Source organism: Thermobia domestica, chromosome 12 (assembly GCF_964235325.1).
Source record: "Thermobia domestica chromosome 12, izTheDome1.hap1.1, whole genome shotgun sequence".
NCBI classification, from domain to species: domain Eukaryota; kingdom Metazoa; phylum Arthropoda; class Insecta; order Zygentoma; family Lepismatidae; genus Thermobia; species Thermobia domestica.
In genome coordinates, this window is record NC_137465.1 from 117,326,748 (window position 1) to 117,352,730 (window position 25,983).

At 34.4% G+C, this 25,983-nt stretch overlaps 1 protein-coding gene across 2 annotated transcripts in view; it reads left to right on the forward strand.

Annotated features, from left to right (window-relative positions):
* LOC145666602 (A disintegrin and metalloproteinase with thrombospondin motifs 7-like) overlaps positions 1–25,983 on the forward strand; it is a 347,276-nt gene that overhangs the window by 314,206 nt on the left and 7,087 nt on the right. For both annotated transcript variants that reach the window (XM_081734010.1, XM_081734009.1), the window contains exons 17-20: positions 13,912–14,055; positions 15,285–15,403; positions 17,337–17,844; positions 22,967–23,092. In XM_081734010.1, coding sequence (XP_081590136.1) covers positions 13,912–14,055; positions 15,285–15,403; positions 17,337–17,844; positions 22,967–23,092 — 897 coding nt within the window. The remainder of the gene's footprint in view (positions 1–13,911; positions 14,056–15,284; positions 15,404–17,336; positions 17,845–22,966; positions 23,093–25,983) is intronic.

The window sequence follows — 25,983 nt, forward strand, 5'->3', positions numbered from 1 at the left end:
AATACTTACTCAAAATATTTTTAAAATTTGAAAAAAAAAGTCCATAAATAGGTTCATTACGTTTACTTGAAACCTATGTTTTTTTTTTAAAAAAAAAAAATAGTCCTTTTCTATTGCTATCTCTAGAAAGTAAAGCTGTTTCATACGATACAATGAGAATATTCTGTCACCGAGTAAATATCCGCTGAAGAACACTTGTTATAGCTTTTAAAGCCCTGTAGATACAGACAGTAAATTGATTCTCCTGTTTTCTCATTTTTTTTTTATGTGTGGAATCATGTTTTATACATACGAACTGCAAAGGCATTTCATGATACGTTATTTGTCTCCATTTTTCGCACGCTTGACTCCATCTGCTTTATCCGTATCCACTGTGTAAAATTTATTAATAAATTCATCCGATTGTCGCTTTTCACAAGTTGACACTGCTTCGCTGAATTGATTAAATCTGCAGAATGTAAGTTAAGAACTATAGTGGAGTTAGCAATCGACTTTTCTTTTCCGTACAAGTTGTACTCGTATGTGTACCATTGTTAGTAGTATATACGTCACACTTAGTAGAAAGCAAACTTCAATGGATGCAATTTATTACTTAACAATATACTTTTATGTACAGAGTACGTAGGATGCCCATTCATCCAAGGGTTTGGACGAAAGCATCATCCCAAATGTGCTATTCTTCCTCCAAATTTAGTTTTCTGCCCCTATATTTACCATTATACTCCCCAAATTTATCGTTACACCCTTACATGTACCTTTGCCCGCTAAATTTACCAATCTCCAATTGGATTGTACCATTTTCAATGAAAAATTATGTTTTCTCTCCTCCAAATATATATTCTTATCAGCCAATCTGCGCAATAAATTCCGCATGTGGACACCCCTGACATCACACAAACCAATAGATAAATAAATAACCTATACCAGCAGTGACAACGGACGACATGCTTACTACTTAGCTCTATAAAAATTCGTTTTACTCAAAAACTACGCATGAAAATTCATTATGAACGATGTCATTTTATTTGGTTCGATGTCCTTTATCGATTGATATAGACCTATTATTAAAGGACAGCGGCGATTTTGAGGTAGAGCGCTCACCTCTAGATCTTGGGGTTCCTGGTTCGATCCTAGCTCTCATCAAATGGGTTTTGTGGTAGTCATACAGTGTGTTGTGCGAGGGTTATCTTGTGGTTCTCCCATTTCTCATATTTTTTTCACTATAGCATCTCAGCCATCTCATTCACACTCATCATTACTGTCTTCTTTACTTTTGGAACATATTCTTGAGATATTAAGCTTCAAAAAGTACAAATATATACACAGGTTTTAATTTATTATGTAACCAAAATTCACTGGTGAAATCCTCACACCTAGACAATGTAAAAAGTCCATATGATCATAGGGCGGAAAACGCGTTGTTTCGAGGTTATGGGATGCCGAAATCGAGAAAACTGTAATTTTGAAGCTACTTAGCTCGAAAACTATGAGATATATCAAAGGCGGTTAAACAAATATTAGAAAAACTAGTACAGTGTCTATCTAAATAACCATGTTTCAGAGTTAGGTTATACCGACGCATATGATTTTAGAGAGAGGAGAAGAAGAGCGGAACCTGTACCCCAGGTCCCTCTATAAAATCCGTTGCGCCGATACGTCTCAACTCTGAAACATGGTTATTTAGATAGACAGCGTACTAGTTCCTCTAATATGTCTTTAAGCGCCGTTGATATATCTCACAGTTTTCAAGCTAGGCAGACTCAAAGCTACAATTTTCTAGATTTCGGCATCCCGTAACTTTGAAACAACACATTTTTCGCTCTATGTTCATATGGACTTTTCTTTATTGTTTAGGTGTGAGGATTTCACCAGTGGATTTTGGCTACATAATGAATGAACACCTTGTATATATAATCTTGGAATAATATTATAATATTAACAAAAATTAAAGACTTACAAATAGTATTGGGCTGATTATCTGATACTTCGTACTTTCTTGTTAGTAATGTCATAAATGAAAAAATCTTGATGAGGTTATATTTCCGTATCTGTTTTATCCTAATATGTGGGATGGATATCGTACACGTGTGTCAAGTTAGCATACACACGTTTAGCCAACACTACCAAAAGTATAAAATCGTTAGTGCTACGTTAGTGCTAGCTTCCCAACGTTAGTGCTGCTATACTTTAAAAAATAGAGCGACTTTTTTGTTGTATGCCAACTTGACGTCAAGTTAGCATACGCATATACAAAAATTAAAGCACTACCGAAAGTAAATATACCAATCGTTAGTGCTACGTTAGTGCTGGTTAGTGCTAGCTTCCCAACGTTAGTGTTGCTATAGTTAAAAATAAAGCGACTTTTTTTTAAAGGAAAATTAACTATACCAACCGTAAGTGCGAATACGAATCTGATATTCTCTAACTTGACAAGAAAGTTACTTTTTGCTAGGTGAAAATTTTAAAAATAACATTTTGTTATTTTGTTAGAAATGATTATTTCACTTATTAAATCAAATTGTTGCAACAATGGTTTTATAGTGCCTAATTTTTGTCAAATTTCTAATGTTAATTAAATTTGAATGTTAGAAGTTTGAATAAGGCATTGGGTTATAACAATATTTGATTGTTAAATTGTATATGTAAAATAATTTGGCAAAAATTGCTTTGTTTTTGATTATAACTAACTAACTAACTAACTCTATGGCCTATGGAACCCGGAGGTTCAATGCCGCGTTCACAAAAGCTCTCCACTGACTTCTATCCTTAGCTAACTGCATCCAGTTTCTACTTTGGATTCCAATCTCTGCGAGATCCATCTTAATATTGTCCTCCCATCTGCGCCTAGGTCTGATTATAAACAAATGTTAATTAAATATTCTTTAATGATGATAGTTATATCAAGGTTGACAGTAATAGTATCTATCATAACATAAATAAATTAACTTGACCCAGACAAAGGCGATAGTTTTAGCGTAAAATCAGCATTTCTTAAAAATAAAAAATCCTTTTTTGGTTGCTTTATTCATGGTGGACAGATTTACCACACATCTAACATAAAGTTTGCATAATGGTTTCATGCTGATGTGAACGGAACATTGTATGGAGATTAAAAAAGCCTGATACGATAATTTGGAGAACGATCATCACTAATCTAAACCTTATATCTCTACGCCGTGAACTTAGCCCTCCACATGACACATCGAGGATAAAATAAGTGTCAATCGTTAGTGCTTCTTTGTGCACAAAACCCTAACGTTAGTGCTTCATTAGTGTAGGTGCTACAAGTAAAACATCTTTGTGATTTCATATTCACGCTGCCCGCCACTTCATACACTAACGAAATGTTTAGTGCCAGTCGTTAGTGTATCGTTAGTGCTTCTTAGTACACTAGTTCCTAACGTTAGTGCTTGATTAGTGTAGCTGCTAGAAGACAAATAGCTTTGCGGAGCCTGCGTGAACTTGAATGTCCACCTTAAGCACTAATGAAAAAATTAGCGCCATTCGTTATCCGTCAGTGCTTCTAGAAAACACTGATAGTGTCATTAGTGCTTCAGTATTGGTGTAGTTATGGCGAGTTACACGTCACGAAACTCCCATAAGAAATACATTGGAAATTTATCATTGTGTCAAATTCCCGCCAAATTCAAAAGCACTAATGACCTTTTCTAGTGCAATCATTAGTGGATCGCTACTTATTCTTAGTGCACCAACCCCTAACGTTAGTGCTTCACTAGAGTAAGTGCTACAAGTAACAAACCTTAGGGGACCAAGTTCACGCTGGTCCCCTACTTCAAGCACTAACGAAAAATTTAGTGCGATTCGTTAGTGTATCGTTAGTTTTTCTTAGTGCACCAACCCCTAACGTTAGTACTTCATTAGTATAGGCTCTATAGCCGAATAAATTTGTGCTACTCGTTAGTGCATCGTTAGTGCTTCTAGAAACACTAATAGTTTCATTATTTCTTCACTATTAGTATAGATATAGCCATTTATGTCATGAAACTCCTGTAATAAATACATAGGGAATTTTCCAGTGGGTCAAATTCCCGCAAACTTCAAAAGCAGTAATAATTTCTTCTAGTGCAATCATTAGCGCTTCGTTAGTGCTTCTTAGAGCACTAATTCCCAACATTGCTGTTTTAATAGGTTGGACGCTAGAAGCGAAACGCTTTAGCCCCCAAGAAAGCACTGGTAATGAAACCTAGTGCAATCGATAGTGCTTCGTCTAGAAAACACTAATAGTTCAGTTAGTGCTTCAATATTAGTTTAGATATTGCCAATTATATATCACGAAACTCCCGTAAGAAAAACATGGGAAATTTTTCATTGGGTCAAATTCTCGCCAAATTCAAAAGCAGTAATGATTTATTCTAGTGCAATCGTTAGTTCTTCGTTAGTACCTGCTAGTGCATCAACTCCGAAAATTACTGCTTCTCATCATGAATGCTTTTGTGGGCAGGGGCAAGCGTGTAGTTAGCTTTCCCTAAGTTTTATTTTCTAGCGTCCATACTATTGAAGCACGAAGTTCTGCAATAAGACATACTAACAAAGCAGTAACCATTATACTATATATGGTCATTAGTGTTTTTAAATTTGGCGGGAATTTTAGAAAATGAAAAATGCTATGTGTTTGAAGTTAGCCCCGCACGCTTCTTAAATGCAACTAATTTTTTACATGTTTAGTGCTTCGTTAGTGCACATTGGTGCACTAAACACTAACGTTAGTGCTATGATACTTTAGAAGTTATTGATGAGTAACTCGGACGGGACTAACTTTTGATTTTTCAACTTTTACACAATTTTACAGTAATTGTGGCCCAAAAGTGAGACTAACACCAGCGGTTAGTGCATTAAAACACTAAGCATTAAGGTTAGTGTTGTCATAGTTTAGGAGTTATAAGTGAATAGCTCACTCGGGGCTAAATTCAAATATATATTGAGTTTTACAACAATTTTCCCACAAAGTTGGAATAAACTTCAAAGGCTAGTACATCGTTAGTACTCCAAAAAACTCTAACGTTAGTGCTATCTAAGCTCTAACGTCAGTCTATCATAGTTTGGGAGATTTTAGTGAATAACTGGTACGGAGCTAACTTGATATCTTTCAAATTTTATATAATTTGACGCTAATTGTCAGACAGAAATAAGATAATCACCAGTGGTCAATGTATTGTTCGTAATAAATAACTCGGTCGGGACTAACTTCAGGTTTTTCAACTTTTACCCAATTAGTGTAAAATTCGAAAAATTTTAATTGAGTTACCTCCGAGTTATTCACTAATAACTTTTAAGCTATGAAAGGACTATCGTCAGTGCTTAGTATTTTTTGAGCACTAACAAAGCACTAACCTTTAGCGATTGTCCTCCTTTTAATGAACACTTATTGTAAAATTCGATAAATTTAAATTTAGCCTCGCCAGAGTTATTCATTAATAACTCCTAAATTATGACAGCACTAACGTTAGTGCTTATTTTATGGAGCACTGACCACTGGTTTTGTCTCATTTCTGTCTGACAATTAGTGTAAAATCGCATCAAAGTTGAAAGATCTAAAGTTAGCCCCGTAAGAAATATTCATTAATAACTCCTAAACTACGATAGCACTAACGTTAATGCCTAGTGTCTTTTGAAGCACTAACGATGCATTAACCATTGACGTTTATTCCACCTCTGTGGGACAAGATTATAAAATTGGATAAAATTAAATTTAGCGAGGAGTGTTATTCACTTATAACTCCTAAACTATGATTGGTGTTTCGGCAAGCAATAACGATGCACTAACTTCTGACGTTTATTCCACCTTTGTAGGATAATTATTGTAGAGTCCGATAAATTTCAATTTAGTCCCACGAGAGCTATTCATTAAAACTGCTAAACCATCATAGTATTAAGGATAGTGTTTAGTGCACTAATGTGCACTAACGAGGCACCAACCAGGTAAAAAAGTTTTGGTAGTACTTGAGAAGCGTAAGGGGCTAAATTTCTAAACGTGGTATTTTCCATTTAGTAAAATTCCCGCCAAATTTGAAAACATTAATGGCTATATATAATGTAATGGTTACTATTACGCTAGTGGGTCTTATTGCAGAACTTCCAACATTAGTGCTTCAATAGCATGGTCGCTAGAAGATTAAACTTAGAGGAAGCTAACTACACGCTAGCCCCTCCCCACAAAAGCATTCACGACATAAAAACACTAATCCTCGGAGTTGATGCACTAGCAAGCACTAACGAAGTACTAACAATTGCAGTAGAAGATATCATTACTGGTTTTGAATTTGGTGGGGATTTGACCCAATGAAAAGTTCCTTATGTATTTCTTATGGGTGTTTCGTGATATAATTTGCCAAGCTACACTAATAGTGAAACACTAACGAAACTATTAGTGTATTGTAGAAGCACTAATGACTGACACTAATTTATTCGTTAGTGCTTGAAGTGGGGGCAGCGTGTACCATTGCTTTGGCTCTAGAGTCTACACTAATGAAGCACTAACGTTATGGGGGGCCAAGTTCACGGACGTAGAAAAATTCGGTTTAGATTCGTGATGATCGTTCTCCAAATTATCGCATCAGGCTGTTTCATTCTCCATAAAATGTTCCGTTCACACCAATACGAAACCATTATGCAAACTTTGTTAGATGTGTGGTAAATCTGTCCATCATGAACAAAGCAACCAAAGAGGATTTTTTATTTTAAAAAAATACTGATTATACCCTAAAACTATCGCCTTTGTCTGGCCAACTTAATTTATTTATGTTATGATAGATACTATTACTGGCAGCCTTGATATAACTGTCATAATTAAAGAATATTCAATTAACGTTGGTTTTTAATCACAAACAATGCAATTTTTGCCTAATTATTTTACAATTAAAACTTAACAATCAAATATTGTTATAACCTACGGCATCATTCAAATTTCTAACATTCAAATTTAATTAACATTAGAAATTTGACAAAAATAAGCTATTATAAAACCATTGTTTCAACAATTTTTAAAGCTTTAGTATTCGAAATAAGGAAAATTATGAGAATAAGGTTAGTTAATTTACATATTACAAAAAAATTTATAAAATATAATATTTAGATTGGAATATACATGTATAAAGAACAAATAGCGAACGTTATAGAAGTTAGACCAAATATAACAATAATTATATTTAATAAATGAAATAATCATTTCTAACAAACTAACAAAATGTTATTTTTAAAAATTTCATCTAGTAAAAAGTGACTTTCTAGTCAGGTTAGAGAATATCAGATTCGTATTCGCACTTTCGGTTGGTATAGTTAACGGAGTATGCCAACCGACCCCTAGTAGGGGGCTGGTTGGCTGATATTGTGGGACTAGCTAGCATACTTTTTAAATATAGCAAAACACAAACAAAAATGGGATTTATTAGAAATAAACGTTTTTTTTCTAAATTCTATTATATATATTGCAATGAAGTAGGCTATTTGAAGTTTGAAATGACTTTTATTCACAACATGTAAAAGAATCACCATTATGAAATATGAAAACTTCTTTCTTTCATTCTATCTTGGTTGTCATGACATTGAAAGCTACAAGATTATCAAACCACATCAGTTTTAATATGATTTGGTGTAGGTTAATTCTTCATATTATTTCAAAAATGTAATTAAAATAACTGAACTATCGAGAAAGGTAGTTTATTTCCCGCTGTTCACGAAGTAGCTAAGAGAAACTAAGATATGTTTTAGCTGAATTATCGAGAAATGCAGTTTGTTTCCTACTTTCCACAAAGAAAGAAACAGCAATAGCTAGACCTCTATTTTTGTAACAAAAGAGCACATACAAAATATTCTTGATCATGAGAATTAGGCCTATTCAGAAAATTCAGAGTCCGGCATACAGTCCTATCTCGATTTCCAAATTTTGACAGTAATCCAATACGTGCATGCTATTTTATAACATTGAAGTAAAAGATTGGTAGAACTGTAAACTACATAACAATAAATCAAACAATGTAACAATAAAAGTAAAATAAAAAAAATAACACGAGGTTGTTTGGCGCACTTGCCAACTAACCCCAAATGCTATACGCCAACTAACCCCAAGCCCATATTGTGCAACAAAGTCGTAATTACTCAGCAATTGTTTGGCATTTACGTTTTATTGTTTGAATATCCATAAAAACAAAGTTCAAATCTAACTAATATTATATTACATACCCCTGTACTCCAAGTAGTGAGAATTCTGTGATGTTGTAACGGAGAATTGAAAAACAAAATTACTTCAGATTGGCAAAAACACTCTTTATCTAATAGACGCCATAATCCGCAAGTTACAAATTCCATATGAAGGTGGCAGCTACATCCATAGGTCGCTCTTTTATTACAGCAGCAACAGCTCATTATGTTAATTAATGAAGGAGTTATATGCAGTTCGTCAACCAGCCCCGGTCTCCTCTATAGCAGCATTAACGTTAAGAAGCTAGCACTAACGATTGGTATAGTTACTTTCGTTAGTGCTTTAATTTTTAAATATGCGTATGCTAACTTGACGTCAAGTTGATATACAACAAAAAAGTCGCTCATTTTTTAAGTATAGCAGCACTAACGTTGGGAAGCTAGCACTAATCAGCACTAACGTAGCACTAACGATTGTATACTTTTGGTAGTGTTGGCTAAATGTATGTATGCTAACTTGACACACGTATATCGTACAGGTTCAATTTATGTGTTTGAAAATAATTCAGGTTTTACTAGAAAACTACGCATGTTGATTTACATTCTGCTATATCATTTTGTTCAGCTCAACGAGATCTAACGATTAATATATTTTTACAAATAACTGTTGTTGTTCTTGCAACTTATTATTTCACTTCTGATTATTTCGCTTCTCTTTAATAATGTACAGTATGTTTCATACAACACCGACAACGTTTGGGAAGTGATTACTGACACCGAGATAAGACAAAAAGTATAGATCAATCTGGGTGCACAACTGCTTCCTTTCGGAGTTATAGGCTGCCGAAAATATGAAAAAATGAACTTTAAAGACCCATAGCTCCAAAGCAATGGCACCTAACGTAGTGGAGTCCAGACTTCACTTAGGAACTAATATGTACCCCATCCAAAAATCAATGCTTGAGAATCCTGCAGTACTTTCGCAACAATTTTTATAGAGGTAGTTAGTGAGTACTTCAAATTATATGTCTGTAGCCAAACTCCCTCTATAAAAATTGTCGCGTGAGTACCTTAAGGCTCTCAAATCTGTATTTTTGGATAGACCATGTATTAGTTTCTAAGTGAAGTCTTGACCCGACTAGGGTAGGTCCCATAGTTTTGGAGTTATGGACTTTTAAAGTTCATTTTTTCATGTTTTCGGCAGCCTAGAACTTCGAATGGAAGCATTTGTGCACCCAGGTTAGTCTATACTTTTTGTCTTCTCTTGGTGTCAGGAATCACCTTCCAACGTTGTGGTGTTGTTTTGAAACACCCTGTACAGAGTACTGAATAAAGTGGAAGTTTCTAAACCACTTATTTGATTTTGCTTCTCCTAACGTTCTAGAATTTCTAAAGTAGTCATAGAACACGGCATGAAGTTTTCCCGTTCAATAAAGATGTTATTACTTCTCTACCAACCTATCTCGGGTTTGCTCCAGGTACTTGTAGAACGCATGGTCAACCGCTCGTGTAGTCCCTCGCGGTGCTTTATTATTTACACAGGTCGAAAGCTGAGCTAATATAGTTCAATTTTGCAGCAACACGGCAAGTCCCCAAGCATCAGCATGACCGCAAAAAGAAAAAGAAAACTTAAATGGACAAGTTAGTAAAGAAAAAAGTAATTTTCCTGTAATACGGTAGAGACGTGGAAAATTTAATTCAGCATGTTTTCCTAGTTTAGATACATTCCTTATCTATTACACTGAAAAGAATGAATATTATTTGTCATTATACAATAATATTGATTATTCTCGTGAAGGATCAACAGCAAAAAACAGTGGAAATAATACAAATTAATTTATGTATTAAGTGGTCAAGTTCATCGCGTGCTACTGAACATAAAACTATTATAAAACATTGTTTTCAGTACTTTTTAAAATTAATATCCAAGTATATAGCTATGTAGCTTTACCTGAATGACTCACGAATATTCGTTTATTATTAAAACTCTCTTAGAGGGTTAAGACATAAATTAACCTTAAGTGTCTCAATGTTTTTTTTTAATTGTACTTCTTAATCCTTCTTGAATTTAAGCATAATTTGGACAAATAAATCATTATCATGACAAATTTATACGTTGATATTATAACGTCTAACGTGAAATGTCGTTAAAATTACAGGTTTTTAGTGTTACCAGAAGTGCAATAATTAAAAGAACTTTTATTAACAGTTATCCCTATAAATAAAGGAAAGCTATGACGATGCAGGGGCGGATCCAGGGGGGGAAGGATCGGGGCGATCGCCCCCCCAGAAGAGGAAACTTTTTTATTTTATATATAAATAAAATATACAGTTTATTTTTTGACGCTCTTAAAAGTAGCTCTAAGTAGCAGTATTACAACCCACCGACCCCCCAGAAGTCCGTCCTGGATCCGCCCCTGTGACGATGATATTGTAAAGTTTATTTATAGCTATGTGGCTCACTGTTAGAAGATAAATAATGATTGATACTATCCAATAGTTAACATTTTCTTTTTGGGTATTTAGTACATAAATAAATAAAAGTCTGTTCCAACAGGATAATAAATCACAACCACACACACAAAAATAAAAGTTCTGCGTACCAGGTCCCAGGGTGTGGATTCGGTGTACTTTGTTACACAGAATCCAAATTTCGAAACCCTAGGAGGATTGACCATGCCAATTTTTTATGGGAGAAAAACATGTGTTCTCCTTACCTAAAATCGCTCAAAATTTTCGCACATAACAAAAAATTAACACGGTCGATCGTTCTGGGGTTTCGAAATTTGGATTCTGCGTAACAAAATACACCGAATCCATAGCCTGAGGTCAGCTGTACAGATGTTTTTATTTGTATTACTATGTTACGTTTATCCCCGCTTTCCAAAATCTCTCAAGTTTCTCGCCCATAAAATAAATGACACGGTCGATCATTCTGGGGTTTCAAAATTTGGATTCTGTGTAACAAAATACATCGAATCCATACCCTGGGGTCCGATGTACAGAACTTTTTATTTATTGTGGCTGTGTAACTATAAGTTATTATTGGCTACAGACGACATGATTTTTATGGTCATAAAAATTTGTTGTCTTCGATTTTCTTGAAAACTTCGCGTCAGAATTTACTCTCAAGTATTTAATTTTGTTCAAATAATTTGCATCATTGAAGCATGTATCTCTCGCTCAACATTAAAGCAACCTTAGCCTATTACTATACTTAAACAACAAAAAAAGTAATGTTTAAGACATAATCATAATTTTGGATTACATGTCATTAACCACTCTGTATGTTCTCGTTTTTACAGTGTACTAATGAAAATCTTGATGAGAGTATACTTCTGAGAGTATTCTACCTTAATAGAATGCGTGATTATTGTACAGCATCAGCTTTAGGTTTACAATATATATATACACAGTATGTATATATACAGGATGGTAAGGAACTATTTGAACAAAACTTCGGGAGCTGATTCCTTACACCGAAACAAGCAAAAAGTCCTATGGAACTTCGGTCAGTGAGGGATAGTTTCGGCGATATAAGTTGCCGAAAGCGTGGGGAAAATGAACTTCAAAGGGCTGTAATTAAAAAATAACGCAACGGTGAGTGCGGTTTAGAACATGACACTCGAAGTCATGCCTGCTCGATTGAAAAATGTATGCTTCAAACCTCCGCAAGATGTGTGTGAGGGACTCTCCAAAGAAGTGTAGAGATTAATTGCCAGGTTATAGAAGATCCCTACATTCCTTTTTTGCTTGTTTCGGTGTGAGGAATTAATTATGGAATTTCGAAATCAGCAACGTTCTGCACTTTCTTTCCCTGCCTTATCCGAAGTTTCATTCGAGTATAAATACATTTTCCAAAAATTGAGGAATTAAATCACCTTATTGCAGGTGAAAACTGTAAAATTTTCCCATTTGCTAGGCGAATTCCTCACCATCTCCTCACATGAGCTTTCCTCATGGTAGACGCTAAATGTATTTCACCAAGGTGGCTACGTAGATAAGTTGCACTTTCGCACCCGAAAATTATACATTCACTCGTGAAAATCTTTAATTAAATTTTTAGTCCAACTTCGAAAAGTGCCTTTTCAAGTTGAGATTGAGATGAATCTCTTTTTTGAACCTATAAATCGTAAATATATATATATTCCATTCCTGGTTTGACAAGTGAAAGAACAAAATTATAAAAGAATAGCTATTACTAAAGATTTTATGTATCTTGCTGTATCGTTTGTACAGCAGTCATCTCCCTTAAGTTTAAGCATGATGATGCATAGCCTACAACCATTCTGAGACATTGGTAAGGAAGACTTTATTAAAATCTGTTCAAAAAGATTTTGAGTTAAATACAGTACATACATGCATACCATCATTCTCATCTTTCTTATAACATGAAATATGATTTCAAGAAAATTCTACCACGTATCTCATACCACTGGTGTCATCGTAGAAGAATCATAGGCATGTGTTTCACTAATCTGTTGTTAGAAAATATCTACTTTTATATATTTATTTTCAGAAAGATAAAATAAGTGACACTTGGCGTGATTACGTTAAAAATTATTTAAAATTATAAATTGTATTATGTTATCATAACTACTATCTATTTCATACAAATACAAAAGAATGTAATTAGATAGAATACTCAAAAGGCTACAGTACTTATAAGAGATTATCTTTTCTAAACAGTTATGGTAAGAGGATAGAAGTATATCTTCATTTCCGAGTGTCAGTAGCTGAAAATATGGCAATCGTTAAAAAATAATTTCGACTTGAAAATTCCAATGGGTTTACACCATCAAAGCCCATACATGCCGAAAAATATGATTTTTGGATTTTTGTGTTTGTCCGCCTCTTCTATCTATTTGTTCGTTCTAACGTACGCATATTTGCTCATGATAAGATCCTCCAGGAGCATTTTACGAATGTTCTTATAATCTACAAACAAATTATAACCATGAAACATGAATTTGAATGAATAGTAAGTACGCTATGTTTTGCAGCAATTCAACATCTACTTAAGAAATACGAATATGTGACTCTCATTTTTCTTAGTTATCAAAGTACTTGTACTTTCCGTATTCTTATTCCTTTGTGTGTGTGTGTGTGTGTGTTTGTGTGTACACACGAAATTAGTAAGTTGAAAAATCGCTGTTAGAATATTGTTTACAAATTGCTATAATTGCTACATTTGATATAATTAAATCGTTATTAGGTTCAATATTTTATTTTATATTTTATGAATAATTATTGCTTATTTCTTTGGCTTTGTTTTACAATAATATTTCTCAAAAATTGAAATAAGAATATTACAACTCGCATATTGTTTTATTTGTCAATGATACAAATTATGATTTTATTTTAAATAAAATGTGAGATATTAAACGTTTTCACCGAGTTAAATGTTGCTGTTTCTGATTCGATTAATTAATGGGAAGTTTCGAATTAGAACATTTTCCAATGTAATTAAAATATAATGAAGTTAAGTTTATTCTAGAGTATTGTCAAAGGTTGAAATAGCGCTTACGGATGATTTAATAATTTTTTGTATTAGAAAATATAAATTTTGTATTAGCCATTTTTAGAATTATATAAGTTGACGTTTTCTGTTTGTCATGATGTTAATCACATTTGATGCTACGGTAAATATAAATATACTTTTATCTTGAAATTGCCTTTTATATATGGGGATACACTATAATTCTACAATTTGTTATATTTGAAGAATTGACACTATTTTACCTTCATTTTTAGTTAATTTTCAGGGGAAAATACAAAAATTTCGGACTTAATTACGAGTATACTGTACCTAAAGATAAGCCATTACATGTACCTGAATACAACTGGAAGTATGCGGATTGGTCAGCCTGTTCAGCCACATGTGGAGGTGGGGAACAAGTAAGTCACTTTTGCTTATTGAAATATATTGAATTTAATTGTTTCTTTCATTTTAATTTGTTTAATTAGTATTAACATCATAATCATCATAATATGTGTTCTACTATTATTGGCAGGTCACTTGCTGCAAACTGAGAAATTTATACACATCAATTAGCTAACCTTTTCGTCTTGGTGTAGGAATTTCAGTTTTCACATAGTCGTTAATTGAATTGGTCGTTGTTAAATGGGAATGTGTTTTATTCGAAATATATTGCACATATCCTCTTTTAACAGTAACTTATCTAATTGTTTCTTATTTCCTCTCCCTCTTTATCTTCCACCGTATCTTCTATTTAGTACCTCATAATACAATTTCATTTCCGATAATATCTTAAGCTTTTTATCTACTTGCTTTTAGTTACATCTAAAATTATTCTTTGGTTCCCTACTATTCCTAACATTTCCTTACTTGCTGAAGTGAGACACCAAAGCGATACATGATGTGTTTGGTTTCATAGCATAGATGACTGTGTAAATTATGCATAAATCGACAGAACAAGAAACACCATAGCTTTGGCTTAAAGCCTTCGGACGAACAGCGGAGCAAGCACCAAGTAGAACAAAATTGGGATCACAATCACACCACTGTCGTGGCGTATGCTCTGTATATGCACCAATTTCGAGGTACGAGGAGCCTGTTTCACCTAAGTCGTCCATGGGAACCAGTTCCTGTCTCTTTATTATGCTCTTTGTCGTCTACTAAGCATGGTGATGCTTGCCCATATGTTTCATGTTTGCTTTTCTACACTTTACTATCTGAATTCTGGGTTAACTCTCCATTTGCGATTATACTCGTACTCTGGATCCGAGCAGAGAATGCTAGTGGATCCACGCATGCACCACCTAGCTGAAATGGTAATAGTTTGTACGTCACATTCAATCGTATAAATCCTTTGAGTTTGGACATATTTACGTCATACGCTGTTGATGTCTTAATTTTCAAAAACAGCCAGTAAAACTAAGAAAATTTTCAGAAATGTTTTTTTGCATGATATTATGTATATGAGCTTCAATTTTGTGTGAGGTATTCTGCGCTTAGAATATTATGGATTAAATGGGGAACATACAATGGGCTGCTGAACAGAGTATTGCTGCAAATATAGAAAAATACAGTAGTCATGTTCTGAAGCAGTTACTGTAACTTGTGGTGTTTGTACAGTAATATTTTCTTCTCTTTTAACTTTCAGGCACAGAAAATTTTATGCGTGGAGAAAAAGATTGGCCAAGTAGACGAATCCCTTTGTGTGCTTGATATGAAACCAAGTCCGAAGATGAGAGTATGTAATACACATCCATGTCCTGCCAGGTATATAGATTAATAAATTATGTTGTCATGTGTCTTTATAGTCAGATTATCTTTCTAAGGTGTGTCTCAAATTACAAAATAAATCAGTTTAAGAGCATTTGAATACATGTGCAATAGTAGGTCTGAAACCTCTATTACATATATAATACTTAACTTATATATCAGGTTGCCTAAGAAATATTGAGCCTTTGGAGGTCAAAATTGAGAGTACATTAATTTTTGTAAATCACATTTGGACCCTTTCGATTGATGACGTAGAACTTCTATCGTTTCTGGTTTAAAGTTTATGAAACGTGATTTTCGTAGGTTTTTTTGAAACTAACTTAACACTATTCCGAGAGTTCTTCAGAGACGGAAACAAATGATAGTCGAGCGATGTTAGGTCCAGTTTCCTTCACTCGTAATGAACTGCTTCAGAAGTGACTCAAGCACGTTACGTTTCAATAGAGATTTGCAGATAGCAGTTCGATCAGTAAACGTTGTTAAGTAAGGTCATCATGTAGCACCCAAACGTCGAGCCTTTTCAATTTTTTTCTTATCAGTTTTTCTCTAAATCGTTTGACAATGTTTGGTGTTTAAGTTACTAGCGATGTCATGACTTCTTACATGGCGGTCTTGCTCGACTTATTCTCCACTTTTTATGTCATTGGTCGCTCACTTCGAGGGGCATCTTGAAGATTGAAATGCCCAGAACGAAAGTGATTCAATCATCTTTTGTCTGTTGCTATTGATAACGTATCTTGCGCATAAACTAAACCAATTTATTTACGGGTCTGCGCAGCATTTTCGCCTTTATCAGTTTTTTTCCAGAAAGTTCAATCATATTCCCGTCGGAATACCTTATGTCTGACTAAGAATCCCAACACTTTTTGCATATCTACTATCTTCAACTGATAGGTGCCAAATGACGATAGGCCGGACCTGCTGCGACTTATATGCCATTCAATTTGGGATAATACTTTCTAAAGTACTTAGGATATGTTATATGTTGATATGTGGTATGTGATAAATAGTAAAACTGCAGCTACACTTTAATACAGGGATGCAGATAACCACCCGCTCACTCGCCCGAGGCGAGTGGTTCATCGATGCGGGCGAATATTTAATATAATATCGAAGGCAAGTAAATGATTTCTATTGTAGACTGTGAAATAGTAGATTTTTTCTTGGGCTAGTAAAATTTTGTTGCTTATTTGCATCCCATAATATAAGGCATTTCAAATTTGAAGATTACTCAACAGAGTGAAGAAAAACGTTGTTTGATGAAATATTAACAGTGTAAACTAAACTTACTTCCATATAACTCAAGAACGTTTGATACGTTGCTTCAAACTACACGTGACAAAATTTTGTATTTTATGCTCATTAAATAATGTGGCCACTGATGTCTTAAGAAGTGTTTTACTTTCACTTTTTGTTTTCAAAAATCCGAATGAATCCAATGAAACTTATTTACCCCATCGTTGGTCTAGTGGCTATACTGCATACATTTGATGTCCGAGGTCTAAATTTGATTCACAATGGGAAAGCATTGAAACGCATTAAGTGGTTCCGCCCACTTTAACCTGTAGGTCTTGCACTTTAATCCCATTGATAACAAAGGACATAAATAACCAATCAATCAACTTACGAAAATATTTTCTTTGGAAATACGTATTCTAACGTTTCAAACAGTACAGAGCTAAAATGTTGACTTGAGTTTGGAGGTGGAAGTTTCACTTTAATTTGGCAATGGCTTCAGATGGAGGGAATTTGCTAATCTACAGCATTTCTTTAGTTGATTTCAGAACGATAAGCCCGTGGAACCAGAAAAAATAACTACATCGGGAGAATCCTATTTAGGTTTTAAGGAAATAAAATGGCTTTCAGTTTTATTTTTAACCTTGTCGTACACTATTCATAAATCTCAGATTTTTTATTATTATTATTTCAGATGGTGGACTGGGCCATGGCAGTTGTGCTCAGTAACTTGTGGTGATTCCGGAGAACATAGACGCACTGTAATATGTGTGGCCTCTGGTAAAAGAGGAGATGTTGTCGCTTTACCAGATAACCGCTGCGAAGGTATCGCCAAACCAATTGAACATAAACCGTGCATAGGTTTACCACCTTGCCCGTTGGAAGAAAGTTTCAGCACTATCTCTGAAAGCGACTTATTTGCCAATAACGCAACGTCGGCAGCATCAGTAAATAATAATACAGTGGATGATGGAGAAGACTCAACTGAAAACGAACTCTCAACTTTGGTGACTTACCAAGATCTAGCATCTGCGACTCAGCCTTCTAACTCTACTATCCTTAACTGGAGTCCTGATCAGAACGACCTTCAATTTGGAAACGAATTGGGAAATAATAATAATAGTAATACAAACAGTAGTAAGGATATCCAATGGAAAGAAGATGAATCTCAATATAACTGGGTAGTTGGAAATTGGACCAAGGTAGGTTTATCAGAATTTGTTTTGTAAACCATTGTTTATTTAATCTATATTCACAAGTAGTATGTGCCTCAACTGTTAGGAGAAATCAATCCACAGTAGATACAATCTGGCACATATCAGTGTATATTTTTCAATACACCACAGAACTAAATAAATAATCTATTCCAGCAGAATGAAAGCTATCAATTGTATCAGATTGGCAAGAAACGACGTACTTTCCAACGCCATAAAAATTCGTTTATTTCGATTTACTCGAAAACTACGCTTAAGAATTTTCCCTGAAGCATATAATTTTATTCAGCTCAATGTGATCTATCGATTGCTATACGTTTCATCTTTGAACAATGATAATTAAAGGAAACTTTAAGAATTAATTATTATTTTGAGCTATACCTCATTAACCATGCTATACCGCCATCTTGCATGCATTATTGTGGAAAAACCTGTTTGGTGCATACAGATGGTGATCAGAAAAATGAAAACACATGTAGTTGGCAACACGTCAGATGTATGGGTTGGCAGTGGTGTCGTGCGCCCGCAGCGCCGGACCGCTGGTGGTGGTGTGTTAGGTCGGTCTCCATACTACGTCAGGCGCAGTGGAACGGCAATGTCCAGTGGCTGCAGCAGGCGGAGGTAGTGTAAAATGGGAGACCTCTCAGATTTTCAAAGACGGCAAATTGTTGGTGCGCGGTTATGTGGAGTGAGTGTGACGGCAGTGGCTACTGTGTTAGGTGTGTCGCGTGGGACAGTGTCGAAGGTGATAACGGCCTACCCAACACACAGGAAAACCACATCGGGGAAGCGGAACAGTGGGTGGAAGAAAATCATGAGTGACAGGTCACGCCAGGTATTAAAGCGCATTGTCACGCAGAACCGTCGTGCCACTGCGAAGCAAGTGACGGAGGAACTCAATCAGCACCTCCCCCACTCTGTTTCGACAATCACAGTCCGCCGCGAATTACATGACATAAACTTACGGGGTTGTGTTGCACGGGCCAAACCGCTCATCAGGGACCATAACGCTTTCGCACGCCGCAAATGGTGCCGCGACCATGCAACTTGGACCGTTGAGAACTGGAAACGTGCGATTTGGTCGGATGAGTCATCCTTCACCCTATTCCCAACCACGGGCCGTGCTTATGTGTGGAGAACGCCCAAAGAAGCTTATGATCTGCAGTGTATTTGCCCAACTGTGAAACATGGCGGCGGCTCGGTGATGCTGTGGGCCGCCATATCATGGTCTTTATTGGGTCCTGTGGTCACACTTAGCGGACGAATCACTGCCAAAGATTATGTCGCAATTTTAGGAGACCACTTGCATCCTATGGTCTGGATGTTGTTCCCGGACAATGACGCCATCTTCCAAGATGATAATGCACCCATTCACACAGCTGGCGTTGTTGCAGCGTGGTTTGAGGAACATCGGGAAGAAGTTCAACACCTCCTCTGGCCCGCCCAATCCCCAGATCTCAACATAGTTAAACATCTGTGGTCCATCTTGGAAACACGACTCCGGCGACGATTTCCACCTCCATCCTCTCTCACAGAACTGGCCGATGCTCTGGACGAGGAATGGTGTAAAATTCCACTTGCTACCATTCACGACCTCTATGCCTCCATCCCACGTCTCATCAAGGCTGTTCTGAAGGCGAAAGGTGGCCCGACACCATATTAATCTGGTAAGTTGTAATTTCGTTCAGGTGTTTCCATTTTTCTGATCACTATCTGTACATCAGTATTAGTTTTCGTATCGTAGATAGGTGGCATGGTTACCATACACCATTTTTTAGGTTTACAAATATTCATTTTTTTTTCGATTTTCCCGGAAGCTATGTATGAGGTTTTACCCTTATCATTATGTTCAGCTCAATCGGATCTGTGGATTACTATATATATATATATATATATATATATATATATATATATATATATATATATATATATGTGTGTGTGTGTGTGTGTGTGTGTGTGTGTGTGTATGTGTGTGTGTATATATATATCTGTGGATTTTTTCCGTTGAACACTAATAATATGGTAAGAGTTTTAATTCCTTTCTGAGTACTTCTGTATAAGATAAAGTATAAGGAAATAAGGAAGTAAATTAATAAGGAAAATGTAAGGTAATTCATAATACTAAGCTAATTATTTAGATCATACTGTGTTTACAAAGACGTCGTAATTTGAGATTTCTACTTGTTTGTTCATGCTATTTGTTTCGTAGTATACTATGTTGATATTGCTACAAAGAATAAACAAAAACATAGATGTGATTGAAATTAAGTGTCTCCTTTTAAAAATACAATTTCATAAGGAGATGTCCTAGAATGATTACGGTGTTCTCATGTGGTATCAATTTTTATTCTTTTTGCCTCTCAAGATTAACACAATGAAAGTAGAGACGTTTTAGCAAGTTTACAATTATGCCTAGTAAGCTGGAGTCAATTTTTCGCGACGGTTCTCAACCTACTCTCTTTCAATCAGTTAGCGAATTTTGATAACTGCTTCTTGCAACAATTTCGATACAGTATTCAATACGCGTTGGGAAAGCGAATACCAAGGTAAGGTATTGTAACATACAGGAAGAATCACCATGGGAAAGTGCATCAACAAGCAACACCCAAACTAGAAGAAATACTGTGATTGACGGTACACAGCAAGTGGAACAGGACGTATACCAACGCCAATATATGGATTTAATCTGAATCGGGGTTCTTTTACTGTTTGCCTGAAACTGGTGTTGAAAACGGTTCTCACCGAGTTGGAAAAAACTTTCGTTACTAGTGTGCACCGACCACACTTCGTTAGAGTACATGTATAGATTGTCATAGAACTCAGAGAATTCAATCACTAGTAAAGGTAACCAATTGGACTACAGAAGTCACCTGGGATCAGAAACTGGAACTTCAACCTTGTATAGAGATGCCAGCCAACAACACTGCCAATAGGTACTGCTACTTTGAGTTGTTGAGTTAAAAAAGTCGAGTTCCACAATGATTTATGTACTTGCACTTTTGCCAATATATGACTAAGGCGTTTGGAATCCATAGTTAATTATATGATGTATTATTTTCTCTATGTTTAACTTCTGTCTTAATGCAGAAAATCTAAATAGGAATTATTCGTGCGCACATTTGCTGTTTTAATTATAACCTTGGAGTCATTTCAAAATTACATATAAAATTTTATTTTTTCAACCATTCAACTTAGATCTACAATCAAAAATTTAGTGCTAACTGTAAGTTACTATGAGTTTTCCGACCTTTTGACAGACAGGATCAGTCAGTTGTTACGAGTGAGCTATTGCCGTTTTAGATAACTGCAATATTCATTGCAAAGGGCTTATCCGGTTTGCTATAAGCACCAGATTGTCACGTGATCAGGTCAAAAATCACGTTGCGTGATAAATCGAGTCTGGAGATTCCAAATCAAGATGTGAGATATTTCAAGCACGTTACCTTCACGTGGGGCGTCCTGGGTTATTCGAGGAAGATACATATACTTTATTATTATTATTGATTTTATTCAAATAACTTGACTTTTGACAATGTTATATCCATATTTACCTAACATGCTATGCATAATTTCTAACCTCTTCACCATGTCTTTGCAATAAGCTTTCTATTTGCCATCTCCTTTTATAGTTTTTTGAGATATGTGGACGACTTCATTTTTTCACTGATTTTCCATTGACTTCACTTTTTCATGTTTCGTAATTTTTTTCACTATGTTCCATCCATTTTCGGACAATTTCTTTTCTAAATGTAGAATATGTAAAGTCTGTTCTATATTTAGTTTAATTTTTAGCTATCTCCATATTTAGGTTTTTGAGATAAGTGGAGAAATTACTTGTTTTCCATTGATTTTACATTGGCATTAATGTTAATGTTGCGTGCTTTTTTGATTATGATCCATCCATTTTAGGACAATTTGCTGTAGGAATATAATTTATATAGCCTCTTCTGTATTTAAGCTATATTCAGCCATCTCTCTGATTTGAAGTTTGAGATAACTGGGGGAATTATTTGTTCTTCATTGATTTTCCATTGACATCAATGTTAATGTTTCGTGCTTATTTGATTATGATCCATCCATTTTAGGACAACTTGCTTTTAGAGAATATAGAAACTACATAGTGTCTTCCACATTTGAGCGTAATTTCAACTACCTTCCTGTTTTGGTTTTTAAGATAAGTGAGGGAACTATTTGTTATCGATTGATTTTTCATTGACGTTAATGTAATGTTTCTTGCTTTTTAGATTATGTTCCATCCATTTTAGGACAATATGCTTTAGGAATATAGAATTTGCATAATCTCCTCTATATTTAAGCTGAATTTCAACCATCTCCCTGTTTTACTTTTTGAGATAAGTGGAGGGATTATTTGTTTTTCATTGATTTTCCATTGACATTAATGTTAATGTTTCGTGCATTTTTTTTAGTATGTTCCATCCATTTTAGAACAATTTCCTTTCCGGTTATAGAATTTGCATAGTCTCTTCAGCATTCAAGCTGAATTTCAACCATCTCCCCCAAAGTCTGTTTACATAATTGAAATCGGAGGAATTTACTTATTAAATAATTAAAATTAATGAATAGGTATCTAGGAAACACACACACACACATTGACTTGGTAACAAATTAAAATTACTCACTGTGTAGTACAATGAACAAAACCTGAAAGCTATATTTTCAATCTTATTTACTATACTTTCTTTCAGTAATAATTATGTATGTCACAGTTGTACTGTTTATATTTCGTCTTGAAAATCTGAGTATTTTGTGGAACATATTTAAGAAGTGGTAGATTTTTTTTTTTTTTTTTTTTTACCTGTTACGAGTATTTTCCTAAAGCAAAAATGTAAATACTACGTGAAATGAAACTGTTGGAAAGATTTACATATCGGAAAATACGATGTTTCGCTTTCGATAGGATCCAAGTGGGCTTTACATTTTGGATATTTGTTCCAAAGAAAAGTATATCTATATCTATCTACCTATATAGTCATTTTTATTCACTGGTCTAGCTGTAGAAGTTTTGAAAATAAAAACGAAATAGAAATATAATTATGAAAGGTATCAACTAAAATCCACTGATTTATTTTCTTTGTTTTTTGTTCTGTAGTGTTCCAAAAATTGCAGCGGTGGTAGAAGAACCAGAGAAGTTTTCTGTGTAGATGAAACTGGAGTAAGAGTAAAGGTATCTACATGTCAGGAAAATATGCCTCACCGGACAGAAATTTGTAACAAGGTAAGTAAAATCAGAAACTACTACTTAAAGGACTCACAAATGAAAAATAGGCATCTTTGATAGTATATTATTTTTAATGATATATGTGATGATAATATGAACATGGTTAGTGGATTAAAATTCCGACACGAGTAGAAATAATACCTTCCAGTTTAAAGACAATATACCTAACGTTGTAAATCTTGTCGATTATTTTGGCGAAGAAACGTTCGTAATTCTTTGCGAAACACTGTTAAGGTGGTTTCTCGTGGCAATGTGGTGGAAATTATTGCCTTTAATGCGAGATATCCAAGTTGACTCCTGGCGGGAGTACACGACTTATTTCACATTAAGTTATAGATCCACGTCGCATATAGCTTTAATGCTGTTAAGAGAAATTGAAATCCGAATAACCACTATCAAACAAACAAGTTTCCATTTCGTCTTGTACATTCTAGCGTGCAGTTAACTGACGCCTCTCTAATATTTTATATGCCAACCTAAGTATATAAAACTCTCATTATGATATAATTTATGATTGGAACTATAGTTCAATGGACATGTTATAGTTATGAAGATAGCGTATAAATACTTTGCGGTCAGTAATATTCAGTGTATTTTCGTTCTTTATAGCTATAGGAAGAACAATCAGCAACTTTCAGATTCATGTGATAAGTGAAGCATAAATTGTTGTACTTGCAAAGAGAAATTATGATAGGTATACATCTTCCTGTACGTTAAAGCTTCTTTTGTACAAACCCAGATACCAACTTCCATAATATCCTGGAGAAATAGCAATTGATATTCTAACACAGTTATCTTGTTTGCTCAGTTGTAAATGCCGAAAAACTCCTGTATGTTGTATTTGACGGGCCATATCCGCAACAATATTTATTAATTTTGTTCGTTTCTGGATTGTACAAAGAATATTCTCACAATATGATTGTTGTTTGTCTGGAAGTATTTAATGATTTTGCTTCAATTCATGGAATTTTATTGCATTATGGAGACTTATTAAAGTATAATGTCCACCTATACCTTTCAATCAAATATCCCTTACTTCCGACTCTCTTAATTAAAACACAACTTTATCTTTATGCAGTCAATAACTAAAATTCATTCAATTTAATGACAAACTAAGTATTAAGTCTGAGTACAGGAATGAAAGAATATTATTTAAGTCCAAAATTTAAGAAAATATTATATATACTTATGATTTTATTTATTTTACGCACCCTGGCTGTAAAAACTTATACTAAATCACAACATTCTCTATTGTCATATACCCTTTCCTACTCCAATAATTGGAAACATATTTAGGAGCTAGCTAGGTTGAAGATAATTTCAGAAACAAAGATTAAATCAATATATATATTATTTAAAAATGTGATTTCTGTTTATTTACAACCAAGCGATGTATTCAATATTTTCTTTGAAAATAACTAGGTTTAGGACTTTGCGGAAAAGTGATTTACATGAAGACATTATTTAAATATATCATATACTTCATTTTAATGTTTTATGACGCGCTAAATCATTTAGAAAACACTTAGATATTAAATTAGTTTATGAATAACTAATAAATCGGCTTATTTGTTTGTGCTTCTGATTGGTCCAGCTCTTTTATGCTAATGGCAATTACAGAAAAATTAAGTTCAATCAACATTTTTCCTAAATACCACCAACAAAAGTAAATATGATATCAAAAGTAAATACTACACTAACAACTGATTAAATCACTTAGACTACAGTCCACGTTTTTAATTCCTATTTGAAAAAATATGTCTTAAGTCATGATCTTGTATAAAAACAACGAATATGTGTTTTTTCTGTTCATGATTGATCAATTTACTTACACAATATCTGAGGTTAGGACTGCCTACAGAAACATTAAGACCGGATTTTAATACTGCATTTGTTTGCGTTTTCAATTTAGTTGACAAAAGTATTCACTTATCAATTCTCCTTGCTTTGGGCGAATTATTAAACAAGAATCAATAAATTGGCTAATTACACCAGGTGTTCGGTTTTCTAATTCAATAATTGAAGTAAGTTACTCATATTCTATCTGGTATGGGACCAGTTCAAAAAGCAAGGACAAAATCAAACGTTAGTCTAAATATACTTGGTATAGGCCTTTCTAATATAGTAATTGATTAAATTTCTTACTTAAATGTTAGCGAATTTAGAAATCGAATATAGGAGAACTCATTAACTGAAGGTATTATAAGTATAAATAATATATAGAGTATGAGAACTTATTAGCTGAAGGCATTATATGAGGCGTTGGATGGCAAAGTGGCGTAAGTCACTTTTGAGACATTTTGAAATATTGAGACTTACGCTAGTTTGTCATTCAACAGGTTATGGTTTCAAGTTCACGGAAATGTGTTAATCTCATTTTTAAAAAATTGAGTTAGGCCACTTTGCCATCCAACGCTTCATATATAGAAACACTTCGTAGAGTCCGTGCTTTTACTCTTCCATTTGTTTTAATCCTTTCTCACTCATGGTTGGAAACATATTTAGAAGCTTAGGCCTACTTAGAAATAGTTTTGTTTTGGCTTTTCAAAACTACATACTTGGTTAATCAATATTTAATCAATTGTCTACAAGACTGTATTTTCTTATCAGGAACCTCCTTCAGTAGACATTCGGTAATCTTGGTGGAATCTTAAGTAGGTATGGATGTTTTTCTATTATGAAATCAGAAGAGTTATGTTCATATGTGACCTTAAACTAATTCGATTAAAAATGATTTATGAATGTAGAATTCAAATAGAAAGTCAGCTTAGTAAATTTAACTACCATCATCATGAAGTCTGTTCCCGAGAACAAATATTTATTTTAAATAATATAGTTATAACAGACTTTGCTGCTCCGTTCCATCATTAACCGTGTATCATTAGACA